Source organism: Falco rusticolus, chromosome 5, assembly GCF_015220075.1.
Source record: "Falco rusticolus isolate bFalRus1 chromosome 5, bFalRus1.pri, whole genome shotgun sequence".
NCBI classification, from domain to species: Eukaryota; Metazoa; Chordata; class Aves; order Falconiformes; family Falconidae; genus Falco; species Falco rusticolus.
In genome coordinates, this window is record NC_051191.1 from 79985475 (window position 1) to 80000587 (window position 15113).

At 56.3% G+C, this 15113-nt stretch overlaps 1 protein-coding gene across 1 annotated transcript; it reads left to right on the forward strand.

Moving 5' to 3' along the window:
• The first annotated feature begins 1795 nt into the window (after positions 1-1795).
• Positions 1796-5988, forward strand: CDKN1B (cyclin dependent kinase inhibitor 1B). The gene is made up of 3 exons (XM_037389881.1): positions 1796-2770; positions 3360-3490; positions 4735-5988. The coding sequence occupies exons 1-2, from the start codon at positions 2296-2298 to the stop codon at positions 3479-3481; spliced, it is 597 nt and encodes a 198-aa protein (XP_037245778.1). The 5' UTR covers positions 1796-2295; the 3' UTR covers positions 3482-3490; positions 4735-5988.
• The last annotated feature ends 9125 nt before the right edge of the window (positions 5989-15113 follow it).

A 15113-nucleotide genomic window follows, 5' to 3' on the forward strand; every position in this document is an offset into this window, starting at 1 on the left:
ACTGTCTTGTTAGATCAACAAAACCAAGTGTCCCACACCTGACAGAGAAGGTGAAGACAAGTTTCAGATGGGACTTCCTTGCTGGTGGCTATGGAAGTCAAAGACAGGAAAAGCTGGAGAAACAAAGATGGAATCCTGCAAATAAAGCAGATGAATAGGCCCCACTTTGCCAGCTGAGGCAGTTTTATCATGGACTTGAAACTTCAAAAAAAAGCCTCAACTCTTGCAGACATGAGAATGTCAGCTTTAATTTTCTGTAAGTGAATTGCTAGAACTTGCGGTTGCTGTGAGGAGTTGGAAAACAACTTCTGAGAGCTAAAAAACCCGGCAAACAAATAAAAAATAACATGGGTAATATTTTATTTCAACCTTGTGGTTTTTAAACCAATCTCACTTGTATTCTTTCGGGGGTTTTTTTGCCTGTGCACATCATGTTTTTTGAACTTGGGTCTGGCCATACTGCGATTACTCGGGTGAGTGGTGTGAGTAAAGGCCAGGGGCTACTACCTTGGAGTTGATGAAGGCAAGCAGACTGCTGTAGCCTGGGCTTGAATGCTGTGTAATGGTTTTGTCCCCCTCCAGTGTGTGCCAAGTTTGGCATACCAGTTTGCAAGAGCAACTGCAAGAAAAATTTCAGTCACCCATCCAGAGTTAGACCCCAAACCAGAGTGAGGCTGTCTGTGTACGGCACAGGGTAAAAGCTCTACGTCTTCAAGGCCAGATCAGTTGATTCTTGTCTCAGCCAGTGAAACCCAGTTGTGTTGACCCCTGCCTTGTTGAGATAGGTTGTCACTGGTGTGCCCCCCCCCCGCCAGAAGAAAAATTTGGAGAGTGTTGCTCTCAGAGGAGAGCTGTCCAGATGGGTTGGCATCAAGAGCCTCCAACCTTCCAAGGATTCCGTTCCTGAGATGTGGGACCCCAGAAAAGTCAAAACTTTCAGCACCTGAGGGCACCCACAGTGTCCTGCAGCATGCTGAGGGGCTGCCCTGCCTGGCGAGGGAAGATGGCCATGGAAGGGGCAGGAGGTGAGGAGGACACCGTTGCCCTTATCTCCACCGTACCTGCTGCAGCTGTCCGAGGAAGTTGCTTAGAAAAATCCCTGGCTGTGACTCTCGGCTCATCTAATCTTCCGAGCACACAGACAGGACAAAACCGAATGCTTTTGTTTTCTTTCCCCTGCTTGCCGAGATTGAAATCCCTGCACAGGGTTGGGTTGTTGGTTTTTTTTTTTTTAGAGCCATTTCTTCACATACTCCTTTCTCTGCTGGGAAGGCAGCAAGAGGTGACACCCCCCACCCACCCCCCCGCCCCGGGAGCCACCAGCCCGGCGCTGCAGCCAGCGGGGTTGGGCTGCCGGTGTCCCCCGCTAGCTCCGAGCTTGCCCCTAACCCCGGACTTCGGGGGGGCTGCGTCGCCAGAGCCCAGCCCAGGAAAATCAGGGCGGTGGGAGACCCCTGGCACAGGAACGATTGGAAACGTACCCAGCCGCCACCATTACCCGGGCCTCTCGGCCAAGCAACGGGACGGAGTGGGTTTTCTCGGGGGTGGCGGGCCCGAATCCTGCCGGGCCCGGGCTTGGCGTGGGGGGAGGCGGCGGGCGCGGTGCCCTCCTACCCCCTCGCCCCCCCCCCCCAAGGCCCGGCCCCCGCCTCCCCTGGCCCGGCCCGGCCCGGCCCGCTCCCGGCCCGCAGGGGCGGCAGCCGAGCCCAGCCCACCTTTAGAGCCGGCGGCGGCGGCGAGGTAGGGCCGGGCCGACGGGGCGGTGCCCGCCGCCGTAACCAATGGCTCGGCCCGGCTGTTTAAATAGACTCGTCCTGTCAATCATTTTCTTCTTCGTCAGCCTCCCTTCAATCGCCATATTGGGCAACCGAGAAAAGGGCTCGTCTCCCCTTGTTTTTTTCCGTCTCGCTTTTACTACGCGGCGGCGGTGCGAGCGGCGGGGGCATCGCCGGCACCGGCGGGGCAGCGCGGAGCCGGGGCCGCGGAGGGCAGCGCCGCTCCCGCCTGCGCGCTCCCCCCGCGCAGCGCTCCTCCACCCGCCCGGGCTCCGCGGCGGCGGCGGCGGCTCTGGGGCTCATCCCCGGGCCGTCGCTTATGCAAGGGCTGCTCCTCGCCCCTTCGCCGCGGGCCGAGGGCGAGCGGGGCCGGAGAGCGGGGCAGCGCGGCGCAGAGCCGCCGAGAGATAAATAAAAGGCGGAGGGGAGGAGGAGAAGGAGGAGGCGGCGGCGGCGGCCCGGGGGGGGGGGAGAACAGCGAGCAAAACAACCGTCGCCAGAAGAAAGAGGGTGGGGGGAGATGTCAAACGTCCGAATTTCTAATGGGAGCCCTACCCTGGAGCGCATGGAAGCCAGGCAGTCGGAGTACCCGAAGCCGTCAGCTTGCAGGAACCTCTTCGGGCCGGTGAATCATGAAGAGTTAAACAGGGACTTGAAGAAGCACCGCCAGGAGATGGAGGAGGCATGCCAGAGGAAGTGGAATTTCGATTTCCAGAATCACAAGCCACTGGAAGGCAGGTACGAGTGGCAAGCCGTGGAGAAGGGGAGCTCGCCCGACTTCTACTTCAGACCCCCCAGGCTACTGAAAACTGTCTGCAAGTCTGCCGGCCGCCAGAGCTTGGATGTAAACGGGAATTGCCAAACCGTGGTTTTTGTCGGTTCTCAGGGAATCTCAGAGGACACTCACTGTGTAGATCAAAAGACTGATGTTTCTGAAAATCAGACGGACTTTGCAGAGCAGTGCATTGGGCAGAGGAAAAGACCTGCCACCGATGGTAACGTACTCTCGCGAAAGCGGCAGCGCTGCTCCCCGCCGGTGGCCGCGCCGGGGCTCTCGGGCCCCCTCCCCCGTGCCGCTGCCTGGCCTGGCTGCGGTGGGCTGTGCCCCACGGGGCACCGGCGCGGTGTGTTACCTTCCCTTTCCCCCCCGCCTCCTTTCGCGTAAAAAAGCCCAGGTGCTGTTTGCGGTCCCGGGGCAGTCGCGTTATGGCAGCCGGTAGATGATTTGCCAAGGAGAAGCCCCTCGGCGCGGCGCACCCGCTGGTCCCCCCGCCGCCCCGCTGCGGGGACCCGGCCCGCTGCCCGGGCGGGAGGAGGTTAGAGCGCTCACGCCAAGCAGAGGACGGACAGGGACTGTAGCGCAAAACAGCAAACTTGCATCTCTCAGCTAGGGAGAAGCCCACCTCCCCTCCCCCTGCTCGCTCTCACGTAGCTCATAGCTGACATGGGGATCGGGAATATTTCCCTCGGTCCCATCTAACCACCACCCCCCCACCCCCCCCCGTGGATGCCGAGCAAACATCTGGAAGGAAAATACTTCAATATCACCCACCCCCTCCCATGTTCTTAATTTTCCCCTCCTAGATTCCTGTCCTCAAAATAAAAGAGCCAACACAACAGAAGAAGAGGTTTCAGAAGACTCCCCCAGTGCCAGTTCAGTGGAGCAAACACCCAAGAAATCAAGCCCGAGAAGACATCAAACGTAAAGCGTTTAGGTAGGTTCCCTATAGGCGCTGGCATTAGGATGCAAATGAGAGAGAAAGGGTGACCGAGCGGGTATCCCGCTCCTGCGGGGGGCGGGGGGCGGGGGGGCTTCGGGCCCTCTGGGGTCGCTGCGGGGCCTTTTCTGTGAGGAAGGGTCCTTTCCTCAGCCGCTGAGGGCTGGGGGTGTGTTGGAGGCTGGGGGTGGGTCCCATAGGGCTTGGAGAGAACAAAACAAGGGCCGCAGCGCAGCGCTGGGCTCCGCGGCATCGCCCGGGCCGGGGTCGGGGCTGTGGCCGGGGTCCCGGCCGCGGTGGGACCGAGCCTGCCGCAGCCCTTCCCTCCCTCGGGGGGCCGGCCGGGAGGCAGGGAAGGACCTTTCCCAAGGACCGTGCGGGTGGAGGGACGGAGTTTGAAAGCCGGCTGGTGCATGATGTCAGATGGCGAGGGGTTTCGGGGGGCTTCCTTTCCTCTCTGGCGTCCCCCCCGCCCCGATTTGCTTTTTCACCTACCATGTCAGCGTTGCGGTCGCACGTCGCGGCGACCTCCCGCCCCGGGAGAGATAAGCCAAGGAGCTGGGTCTGAGGGGAGCCCGGGCGCTTTCTTTAAAAACTCGAGCTAGGCAGGGTTGCTTTTTTTTTTTTTTTTTTTTTTTTTTTTTTCCCCCCTCTTCTTTTCCCGGTTGTTTTGGTGTTGTTTTAGACACGGGCAAAGGGAAGAGAGCGGGTTAATGGGAGCATGGGAGATGCGTTGTGCGCTTTTTTTTTTTTTTCCCCCCCCCCCCCCCCCCCGCCCTTGTTGTTGTTTTGTTTTAAGGCGAGGGCTGGGGCGGAGGGAGTTGGTAAATTGCGCCGGCGGTTTCGGAGCCGAGGTTAGGAGCGAGGTTTACAAACACGATTTGCGATTGTGCAGAAAGAGATTAAGCTGTAAAGCAGAAGTTGCAACAAATTAGTCCCGCTGGCGTGCGCCGTGGCGGAGCGCGGCAGCGTGCGCGGCCGTGCAAATGCCGCTGCTGCCGCCCGCCGGGGGGGGGGGAGGGGCGGGCCGAGCCCCGCGCCCGAGGGGAGGGGTCCCGCCGGCCGCCGTTTCCCCGCCGGGGGGTGCCGAGGGCGGCTGGCGGGGCGGCCCCGGGCGTGCGGGGGAGCGCGGGGGAGCGCGGGGGCCCCGCCCGCCCCGGGGATGCGGTGTCGGTTTGAACCGGTTATGCCGTGGATCGCGTTTCGACGTTTTCTAATCGTCTTCTCCCTCCCCGTTGCAGAGCGGAGGATGTTGCGTGTCCTCGTTCATCGGGTGCGGCGGGGGGCGATGAAGCGAGGAAGATGTAAAGTTGTAGTGGCAACGAGAATACATACCGCCGGCCTCCGTGGGATGGAGGTCCTGTACAAGCACTGAAAAAACAGCAGCAGCAAAACAACAACAACAAAAACAATAACACTAAAATTTTTAGGCACTCTTAAAAGACCTGCCTCTAAAAGCATTGGATGTAGCATTGTGCAATTAGGTGTTTCCTTATTTGCTTCATTGTACTACCTGTGTATATAGTTTACCTTATGTAGCACATAAACCTTGTTGGGAGGGGGGAGGGAGTGAAAGAGGGTGACCGATTGGAACTTGCTTTCACAATCTAGCAAGCAAAGAAATGTATGAAGAGAAGCAGTGTAGGTTTTTTATTACTTAAAGATGTATTGTCCCTTTAAGTGGGTCCACCGTGTTTTTTCTCCCCCCCACCCCCCTTTTTTTTAAATATACCATCGTGCTAACCCTGCTCAGAGCAGATTATTATAGGCCGCTTGTGAAATTTCTTCCTCCTGCGTTAAGGTGGGAGCTGCGATGATTCCGTTATGCAGTAGCAAAAGTCGTGTCTCCCGACCTCAAATCCATACAGCAGGTCTGAATGCCTGTAAAAGTTGTGTAAAATCATCCAGTTGTTAACATTGCCTGATTTCCTTGGGGGGCGTTGTGTGGTTCTTTTATTATTTTTTTTCTTTTAACCTAATCTGGAGGGCTTTTGCTCTGAATCTTGAGTATTGTTTTCTGATCTGACCCACTTCCCAAAGTGTGTGTGAGGGAAAAGGGATACTACATCTTTAAACAGTATTTCTACATTGCCTGTGTACCTGTATGTAAAAATAAAAAAAAGAAGTTTGAAGTGTACCTGTGTACATAACTCTGTAAAGACACTGAGAAATTATACTAACTTATTTATGTTAAAAGATTTTTTTTTTAATCTAGAAGACAATATTTTCCCCCATAAAGCCAAAGTGGCATGTTCTTGTGCATTTGTAAATGCTCTATTTGGTAGACATTTTAGGGGGTTTTTTTTGTTTGGGTTTTTTTTGTTGGGTTTTTTTTTTTCCTTTTCCTGATAATTAATATGGCTGTGCTTAAAAGATTGCAGACTGAGCCAATTTAATATTTTTTTTTTTTTTTGTAATGTGTGGGGGAAAAAAAATCCAGATTGATATTGTTTCACATCAAGCAATCAATAAAGAAAACTGCCATATGTAAGAAATATGTTCTTCATTAGTGTGTGTTTCAACCTCCCTCAGCCTGGCACTGGAGGAAATAGGGCTCCTTCAAGAAACAACAGCAAGTTTCCTCCGGGTATCTCTTCCTGTGTCTCCAGCGTAGGTGAAAGTAAGGAATGCAGCTTGCTGGCCCTGCCCTTAGTGCCACACTGGCTTTTCTTCACCCAAAGGCTTGTCAAGCTCTGGAACCCGCTGCCCAGGCAGCGGTTGAGTCACTGTCCCTGGAGGTATTTGAAAGACGTGTAGATGTGGCGCTTAGGGACACAATTTAGTGGTGGACTTGGCAGTGCTGGGTTAACGGTTGGACTCGATCATCTTAAAGGTCTTTTCCAACTTAAACGACTCTATGATTCTGCCCTGTGAAAATTTGGAATAATGTGCCCTCTTAATGCAAAAGAGTGGAATTTCCTCTGTCAGTTTTTTTTGAAATACGGAGCTCGAGGTCCTGTTTGCACTTGGTCGTTTGACTCGTAAGGCTTAAACTCGAACCCAAACGAACACCTCCCTGGGCCGGGGAGCGACTAAACCTCCGGGTCTGCCCCCCCCCCCCCCCCTCCCGCCCACGGCAGCGCTCGGGGGCCGTGCCGGTAACAATCCTCCATCCCTCGGCGTCGCATGGCAGCCCGGTGGATCTTCTCCCACGGCAGCGTTTATTGCTAACAAAGATGGCGCCTCGCACACCCCTGTCCCAGCAGATGCTGGTGCAGGCACCGGCGCGGCAGCGGCCCCCCCGCCCCGCCGCCGGGGTCCCGGGAGGGACCGCACCGCCCCCGCGTTACCCCCCCGCGCACCGTGCAGCGGCCGCCGGGCGGGGATGCACGGGGGGGGGGGGGGTGGCGGTCACCGTCGGAGAGAGGGAATGGCATCGGGGTGTGTGGGTGTGCGCGGGGGGCCGGGGGGCTGCCTGGCTCCGCAGCCTGTGCATCGCCGTGCCGCCCTGCCCGCCACGCCCGGCCGGCAAGGTGCGGGCATCCCCCCAGCCCCAGCCGCCCTCCGCCCCCCACCCACCCCGGGTGATGCAGAGGAGAGACGTCCTCATCACTGGGGCTTGCGAGAAATAAATAAATACGTAAATTAATAAAACGGGGGCGGGCTGGGGGGGGGGGGGGGGGGGCACAACCCTCGTGCGAGTCTCGCCCAGCTCTCACCCGGGTCCTCCCCCCGCCCCGGTGCAACGCGATCCTGTTGTTTATCCCGGCCGCGCTGGGTTAGCCCTGTCTCGGAAACCTCCCCGCAAACGCGGGGCTGCGCTGGCCTCGTGCTGGGGAGGGTCGGGGGGCAGCACCCCCGCCCGCCAGCCCCGCTCCAGTGCCGCTCCCCCGACTCGGGCCGCTGGCAGCCCGCGCTGGTGCCGGGGCCGAGGAGCGGGAACGGGCACGGCCGGGGCTTGCTACGGGCTTCCCCGCCGGCTGCCGAGGCTGCTGCCCGCCCAAGCATCGCGCCCCCCCACCCCGGTTTGGCTCCAGGCCGCCCCACGGGTTGGGGTGCGGGAGGTGGGTGCAATCCAGGCCGGCAAACGTGGAAAACCCTCGCAAAAATTAAAAACGAAAATATATTTTTTTTCCCCCCAGCACGAAGAAAGTGATGACGATGGAAAATAAACCAGCGGCGCCTGCCCGGGCCGGCCTATCCCCGCGGCCGCCGGGCTGGGGGCGTGGGAAGGCGGCGGGGGGTGCCCGGGGGGGGGGGGGGGGGGAGGGCGACCGGGGGCGGGTGGGGAGCCGCCTGGGCGAGAGGCGGCTGGGGCAAGGTCAGTGCCGGCGCTGGCACCCCCGGGCCGGGGCCCAGCCCCCTGCGCCCCCATGTGGGGTTGGGCTCTGTCCCGAGCGCCCCGCCCGGGCGGCTGCAAACACCGGTCGTTATTTTTTAAAAAAAATATTTTTTCTTCGGTCGCGGCCGCTGGGGTTTCTCACCCCGCTCCGCAGGCGGGGCCGCTCAGCCGCGATCGCGCCACCCCGGGGAGCGGCGCCGGTCGCCCGCCCCGCCCCGCTCCGCGCCCCGCCCCCTCCCCCGGGGGAGCTCCCGGCGGCGCGCGGGGCCGACGGCAGCGCCCGCGGCGGGGCAGCCCCGCCCCCGGCCCGCCCCTCCCGCGGACAGGGCGCGCGCCCGGGCCCGCCCCGCGCCCCCTCCCCGGGGGGCCGAGGGCAGCGCCTTGTTCCCCTCCCCCGGGGCCGGGGCTTGTGGCGGCGGAGCCCAGCGAGCCGCCGCGGGAGGAAGCGGCCCGCACCGCCGCCACCGGGGGAAGATTTAAGGTGGCACGGGGCTGCGGCGCGACCCGCTTTCTAAATTTTATGCGCCCCCGTCCTCCGCCTCCTCCGCCTCCGCCGCCCCCTCGCCGCAGCGTTTCCTCCTGGGGCGGCTGGAGGCAACCTTGCCGCGCCGCTCCCCGCGGGCCGGGCGGGGCGGGGCGGGGACGCGGGGCGAGCTGCCAGAGTGGGCTGGGCCCGCCCCGGGCCCGCCCCGGCCCCGCCCCGCGCTGACGGCCGCGCCCGCCCCGACTGATGCAATAAGGCGCGGCCGCCCCGCGCGCGGGGCAGCCGCGGGAGCGCGCGCAGAGCCTTCCCGCCCCCCCCCCCCCCTCCGGTCACACGTACACGCACATGTGCGCACGCTTGCGCGCGCCCGCCCCCGCCAGCTACCGCGCGGGAGGCCGCGCTCACGCGCCGGGGCGGAGGCCGTTGCCCCGCCGCACTGCCCCGCGCGCACCGCCGCGCGCCGGCCCTTCCCTTCCCCAGGCGGGCCTGCAGGCGCGCGCTTCCCGCGCGGGGTGGGGCGGGGCGGGGCGGCGCGGCGGTGAGGAGCGGGCAGGGTCCCGGGGCGGCGGGGCCCCCCGCGGGCGGGGGCGCAGGGCTGGGGCGCGGCCCCGCCTTCCCCCCGAGGGCGGCTGACACGGCGGCGCGGGGACGGGCTCTTCGGCGCCGGCGTCCCCCCGCGCCACGCCGGGAGCGGGCTGGGGCAGGGCTGCGGCCTGCCCCCGGGGAGGGAGGGTGGGCTGCGGGGCAGGCGCCGGGGGCCGCCGCCTGGCCCTGGCCCTGGCCCTGGCCCTGGCCCTGGCCCTGGCCCTGGCCCTTCGCTGTGCGTCCGGGTGCGCTGTGGGTCCGGGCACAACGGCGGCTGCCAGGCCCGTCCGCAGGCCTTCCCCGCGCAGCCCCCGCTTGGCCCCGCTCTGTAAGCCTCTCGTTGATCTCCTCCTCTACCCCGGGGTCTCGGCTTCCCCAGCGGCGGGCACCGGGCCGGGGGCACGGCCTGCCCCGCCGCTGGCCCGCCGCGGTCCCGGGGAAGCGGGCCGCAGGCCTGCTGGCCAAAGGTTTTGCTTTCCCTTACATAAAGCTGCGCATCCCCACGCCAGAGCAGGGCACGACCCGTTCCTTAGCCGGAATACTTTGGATGTGGATCTGACCTTTTTTCACTAGAGACGTTTGGCTGGAAGAGAAAGTGCTAACAATGTGTCCTTAAAGTCAGAATCGACACCCACCGCTTTTCAGATGTGGAACCAGCCCACTCGCCCTCAAATGGGGAAATTAACTGGCGAATGAAGTTTTCCAACGTCCATACCCATCTGTACATCTGAGTAGCTTCGCCTGAAAAAAAAATTGAAGGAACACTGAATTTCATTTGCAAAAGAAAACATTCCACTTCAGAAACATCAACATGTTTTGTTTCAACATCTTCATATGGTATTTTGGTATTTTCAGCTTTTCATTTTAAGATTTCTTTTTTTTTTTTTATTTTTTTTTCTCCTTTTACAAAGTAATCTACTATTCTCTTGTTTGATTTGGGATTTTTTTTTTTAATACTCACTGAAAGAAAATGTTCACAGTATAATGGCTTTACCAAAATATGTGATCTGCAGTAAAATAATTAGCTTATATTGGTTTGCCCTGTCCCCAAGTAAGATCTTTTCTGCTTTGATTTTGCTGGAAAAACCTTTCTGTTCTTTTTTTTTAATATGGATTTTTTCCCCCCAGCTCTGATGTTTTGTTTATTTACTGAGCTGAAAAAAGGCATTTTTCACACTGGGTGGGTAGTATCTGCGTTTGTGGTTTGCCATGTTTCACTCAGGCTCAGCCACCTCCTCCGTCCAGGGAGCTTGTGTGCCTTTCGTCTCCTTGCCTGCTTTCTGCCTTGCCCACATCAGTCATTGCAAGACTCAAAATTGGGCAAAAAATAGAAAGGAATGTGGGTTTTTTTCTTTCTCTCTTTTACATTTCTTTTATTTTCATTAAAGAAAAATAAATTCCTAAATCATTTTACTTAGGCAAACACATAAATGTAACTTTACCTATAATATAAATAATATACAAATAATATGACATTATATAATGATAACACAAAAAGTGCAACTAAAACCAAATCACCATCAGGCTATCCACTCTTAATCTGCTTCTACCTGAAGAAACAAACCAAAACTGACAGCAGCCACGAAAATTCTCCCAAAGGAGGTTACTAGTGATGCAAAACCAGCACTAATAAATGACAGGTGAAGGAGCTGTTCTCGCTGCAGAACTTTGCCCCTGCTCCTTCCTTGTTGTCTTCTCTGTGCTCGTTGGGTGCAGTGGCACAGGGGCTGCAGCCCAGATGTGGTGGGATGCCTGGGCATCCCCTGGGACTCCTGGGGAGGCAAAAGCAAGAAGAAAAAGTCTCGCTTTAGCAGTGTGGACAAAAATTACTGCTGAGGTGAAAACAAAGTTGGGAGCTGACCTGCTCCCAGGTGTCCCATGATAGACAGGGACCTTTGCTACTTGTTACAGGGTCAGCTTCTGGCCCCAAGCTGCCATTGCAGCAGGTGCACAGTGTCCCGGCCTCAAAAGGTTTACAGCCTGCAGCTTTAAGGAGAGCTCCTTCTAGTTGGAGAAGCAATATGGAAGCATGATAGATTCAAAGGAATGGATGGGTGGAGAGGACCAGGGCAAAATACAAATGTTGTCCCACAGTTGGCATGTGTCCCAAAGTGGCTTTCCTTTTGCAGGACACCTTCAGACTCTAGGCCTAATTCGCAGTCAAGATGGGATCTAACTGAACTTGCTTTCTTTCGCAAGGAGCCGGCACGTGTTCATGTATGTCTGTCTCCAATTGAGATATACTCGAGTTAAACAGATACAGCTGGATTGACTTTTTTTTTGCCCTCCCCCCCACCCCCCGCCACCCCGAAACCAGGGGTGCAGCTGTGCAGTGAAGCGCAGCTGCCCTGTGCATTGCTGCCGGCGTGGGGACGACAACAGCTCTGCCTCCTGCCCATTCCCTGCTGCTCCTGCGCTCTGTCATCCCTGGGGAGCAGGCTTTGGGGTAAACCCTCAGGACTCCCCCTGTTCCCCAGCTGAGCCTGTCTTCATGTACCCTCGCCGTTCCTAATAAACCTGTGAATCCACAGCTTCTCTGCAAGCTGTAGGGTCCTGTGGGGGCCATATCCCAGCGCTCTGGGCAGGGCAGGGGGGGGGAGTTCTCCAGCTCTGGGTTTTGAATAGGGAGTGTTGCAGCTGCAGCTAGCGCATTATGTGGTGGGCTGCCGCAGGCAGTGACACTGGTACTGGTGTCACTGCAGTGGAAGATGTCAGTTCACGGCTCTGCTAAGCCAAGCTGACCTGAGCGAGGGCTTGTGGCAGGCTGTGCTGGCGGGGGGTGCCCTGCTGCCTCTCGGCAGCTTGGCACCTGCCAGCCGGTGCTGGGTGGAAGCGAGGAGCAACACACCTTGTGGTTAAGCGTTCCCTATCCACAGACAGGCTGTGCCAGTTCAGGCTTTTATACCTGGCTGTCCTACTGTGCCTGCAGCTGTTTGGAGGAGCCAGCAGGCAGGAACATTAGTTTCATTCCAATTTTATCCTTGGCCTCACATCTGAGACTTTAAGCAAGGATTCCAGTCGTGGGCAGACGCCCCATTTTGTGTGCTCCAGACGCTACTCCCACAAAGGCCAAGCAGTCTTACATGGAGGCCAAAAACCCAACCATTGCCTGATAAAGCCTTTCTGTCATGACTGGCTCTACCCAGACTGAAACCAGGGACCTACGGGTGCAGAAAGGGCTCCCTGTCGCCCTGCTACCTGGGCAGGCTGGAAGAGCTCTGGAAGCATGTGGCTGTGCTCCAGTAAGCACAGTCGCAGCTGTGGTCCTCACTTTCCTTAAGGAGAGCAGCTGGAGGTCTGGATTTGACCATACTGTAACCTGGAGTCAACGCCATAAGCTTGGTAACATTGTAGACCACAAGCTTTTTTTTTTGCATTTTTTTTTTTTTTCCTGGAGTGAAGTAGTAAGTTGTTCCCATCTGAGTTGCCAGCTCCTGCTGTATTTATTTTATTCTAGTTGGGGACCAGGGATCAGAAGAGAAGGCACATGAGCAGGGAGACAAATATAGATATTTATTTATTTTTATTAGTGGATTAGTGGAAGAGAGACCTCTACTGGCTCAGCTTGCAGAGCCGCTGCTGTACCTCAGCTGTGTGGCCGGCCGCAGCCAAGGTCTGCTGCCGGTGGGGTTTCTTGCTTGCCTTCACTTCACCTGCTTCGGAAGTTTCCTCCTGGGTCACAGGCATTTGCCAAGAAAAGCTAAGAAGCAACCTTTCACATTTTCCCTTCTTTTTAAAAAATCCGGTGTGTAGGGAGGCACTCAGTTGCAATTGCTAGCATGTGAGTTTGTGGCAGGGCTCAGTGTAAGTAAAGTAGCTTTAGAAGGCGATGAACCTTGGGCACTGAAGGATGGCAGAGAATTAGAGCCTTATTGGTGCTGGGGGACAAGGCAGCAGCATGTTTTCATCCATTGCATTGATTTCAGTTGCCTTTTATTCTCTTTCTGTTCTTCCTCCCAGCTGGTTGTGTAGTACTGCAATGCGGGTGGCTTTAGAAAGCATCTGTCTTGTGTTGGTGCTGTTTAGCATCTTACCTCTGCTGTCAGGCAGTTGGGTAGATGTTGACTCCTACCTGGGCCACACCTGGGGTCAGTAATCAGTGGATGCCTATCTTCCTGGGTTGGGGAAAAATTAATATGTAGATGTTTTGGTTTTTTTTTCTAGCAAAGCTATCTTTATCTAAGCACAAGTAGTGTGAAGGAGGGCTTGGTGTTTGCAAACAGGTGGAACTGGGTAAGCCACCGTTGTTGTTCGTGGAGTGTAAAGCCTTTAAGTCCTGAGCTGCCAGTCTGGCTGAAAGCAACAGAGGCAGTAGTTTCACAGCTGAGTCTGTACTGCTCAAACACTGGTTTCCTTCCTCATCCAGTCCACTTATTCCTGCCCTTGGCATTGCTGGTGAAGTTACTTGAGGAACTGCATCGGGGAATGGATCTTGCAGACATTTCCCACCTTCTCTTCTTTGTTGCTGGTTTGTGTGTTGTTGTTTTTTTTTTTTTTTTTTTTTCCCCAGCTGGATCCATTTCTGGTCTAGTTTATCATGTGGCTGCACTAACAACCTGACCAGCACAGTGGGTGGGAATGAGCAAGCTGACAGCACTACCATGAAATCGCAGCCTGCGAGCTGATAGTGTCTTCTTTGTGCTTTGCAGTAAAACAGAAACTAAAACCTTGTGCAGGACAGCTACTGTCTATCCTACAGTGATGAGGTTTGCTAGAAGGTGCTGGGTGATCTCTGATACTGCAGCCCAGGGCTCTGCCTTTCAGCTTTCACCTCACATCTCTGGCCATCAAAATCTGTTCCACAAATGACCTGAGAGGTGCTTAGCTAGGGAAATAGAGGCTAGTGCCAATGGCCTGAAGTTTCTGTGTTGTCAGCCGAGGGATCTCCATTATGGAGGTATTTTAGAGAGATCTACTGAGTCACAGTTGTTCATTTTTTATAGGAAAGTAACCTCGTGCACTGGATGCAAAGACAGAGAAAGGTGCATCAGTGGCTTCTGGAGCTGCAGATTGCCATCCCTGTGAAATCCTAGCTTGCAACACGAAGCTTCTGTGATCCCCTCTGTCCCATGGCCAGGTCCATGCCTTGCTTGCCATGTACCCCACCAGTAAGAGGCCCCTCAGCTGATGGACCTGTGCGATGGTACAAGCTCTAGCTGTCACATGGTGTGGCAGCCCTTCCCCCTGCATGTCTTGGACAACTTGGTGTAGTAGGTGCTCTCACTGTATCTTTCCCGACAGATCTCTGTAGCAAAAGCACTTGCTTGCTTTCAAAAAACAGTGGAAGAAGTTGCTCCATGGCCACCTTCTATGCCTTTTCCTTTCACCCTCCTTGTCTGTTGCCCTTCAACCAGTCACTGAGTGGTGAGAACACCCACTATTGTAGACATCAATTCTCTCTTCTGCCTCGGGGGGACTAAAGTTTCTTTTCTCTCTGGAGAGTGTTCTGGGTGCTGGATTCTTGGCTTGCCTGAGTCCTGCTGTCCTTGTGAGCTGCTCCATTCTCCAAAAAAGAGTGAAAGATTCACTGTGTATGGCCCAGAAGTCTTTTGGGCAGGGGCTGGAACATGGGGCTCCTTGTTCTGAGCGTCCCAGATGCTAAGTACTGAAGCCCTTTATTATTTTTTTTTTCTTTCCTTTCATCCTTCCTCTCTCTTTCCAAATCTTTGAGGTCCCAGTGGAAAGAAAAGCTTGACAGAGCTGATCAGTTCAGGTCCTAGGAGGTGGAAGGCTCTAAGCCCAGCTAACCTCACTATAGCAGGTTAAACCTTTGCTATACTCATTTAAAATCTGACCTAAAAGCATGCCCCTACTTTCAAGAATTTACTGGACATCACTCTTTCCTGGTGCCATTTACTGCCCCATCTAATCTGTGTTTGGACTGCCCCATTTATTTGAAATAGCCCTTGGTGCCACCACATCAAGTCCTACTTGTCACTCTCCTTGAAGTTTGGCTCTGGTCTGAAAACAGCAATGCTGATGGTATTTTACTTAGCTAATCTGTTCAGCACAAATAAGAAATTGGGTCTTGGGGTTCTTTTCTTGGGCAGCAATGGAGCAGTGTGCATGTCCCTCATTCATTCCCTATGGTTAGCGAGGGCGTCACAGAGGGATTTGCTGGCTGACCGTGTTGTGTAGGTGGTTTAATGGGTTTTAAGGAATCACTGCTGCTTCTGACAGAAACCTGCCCTGTGGTTCTGATCTCAGTGGCTTGAAATAGGAGAGTTAGATCAAGCTCATGTCTTTTGTTTTTATGTTCCAGGTTCCTG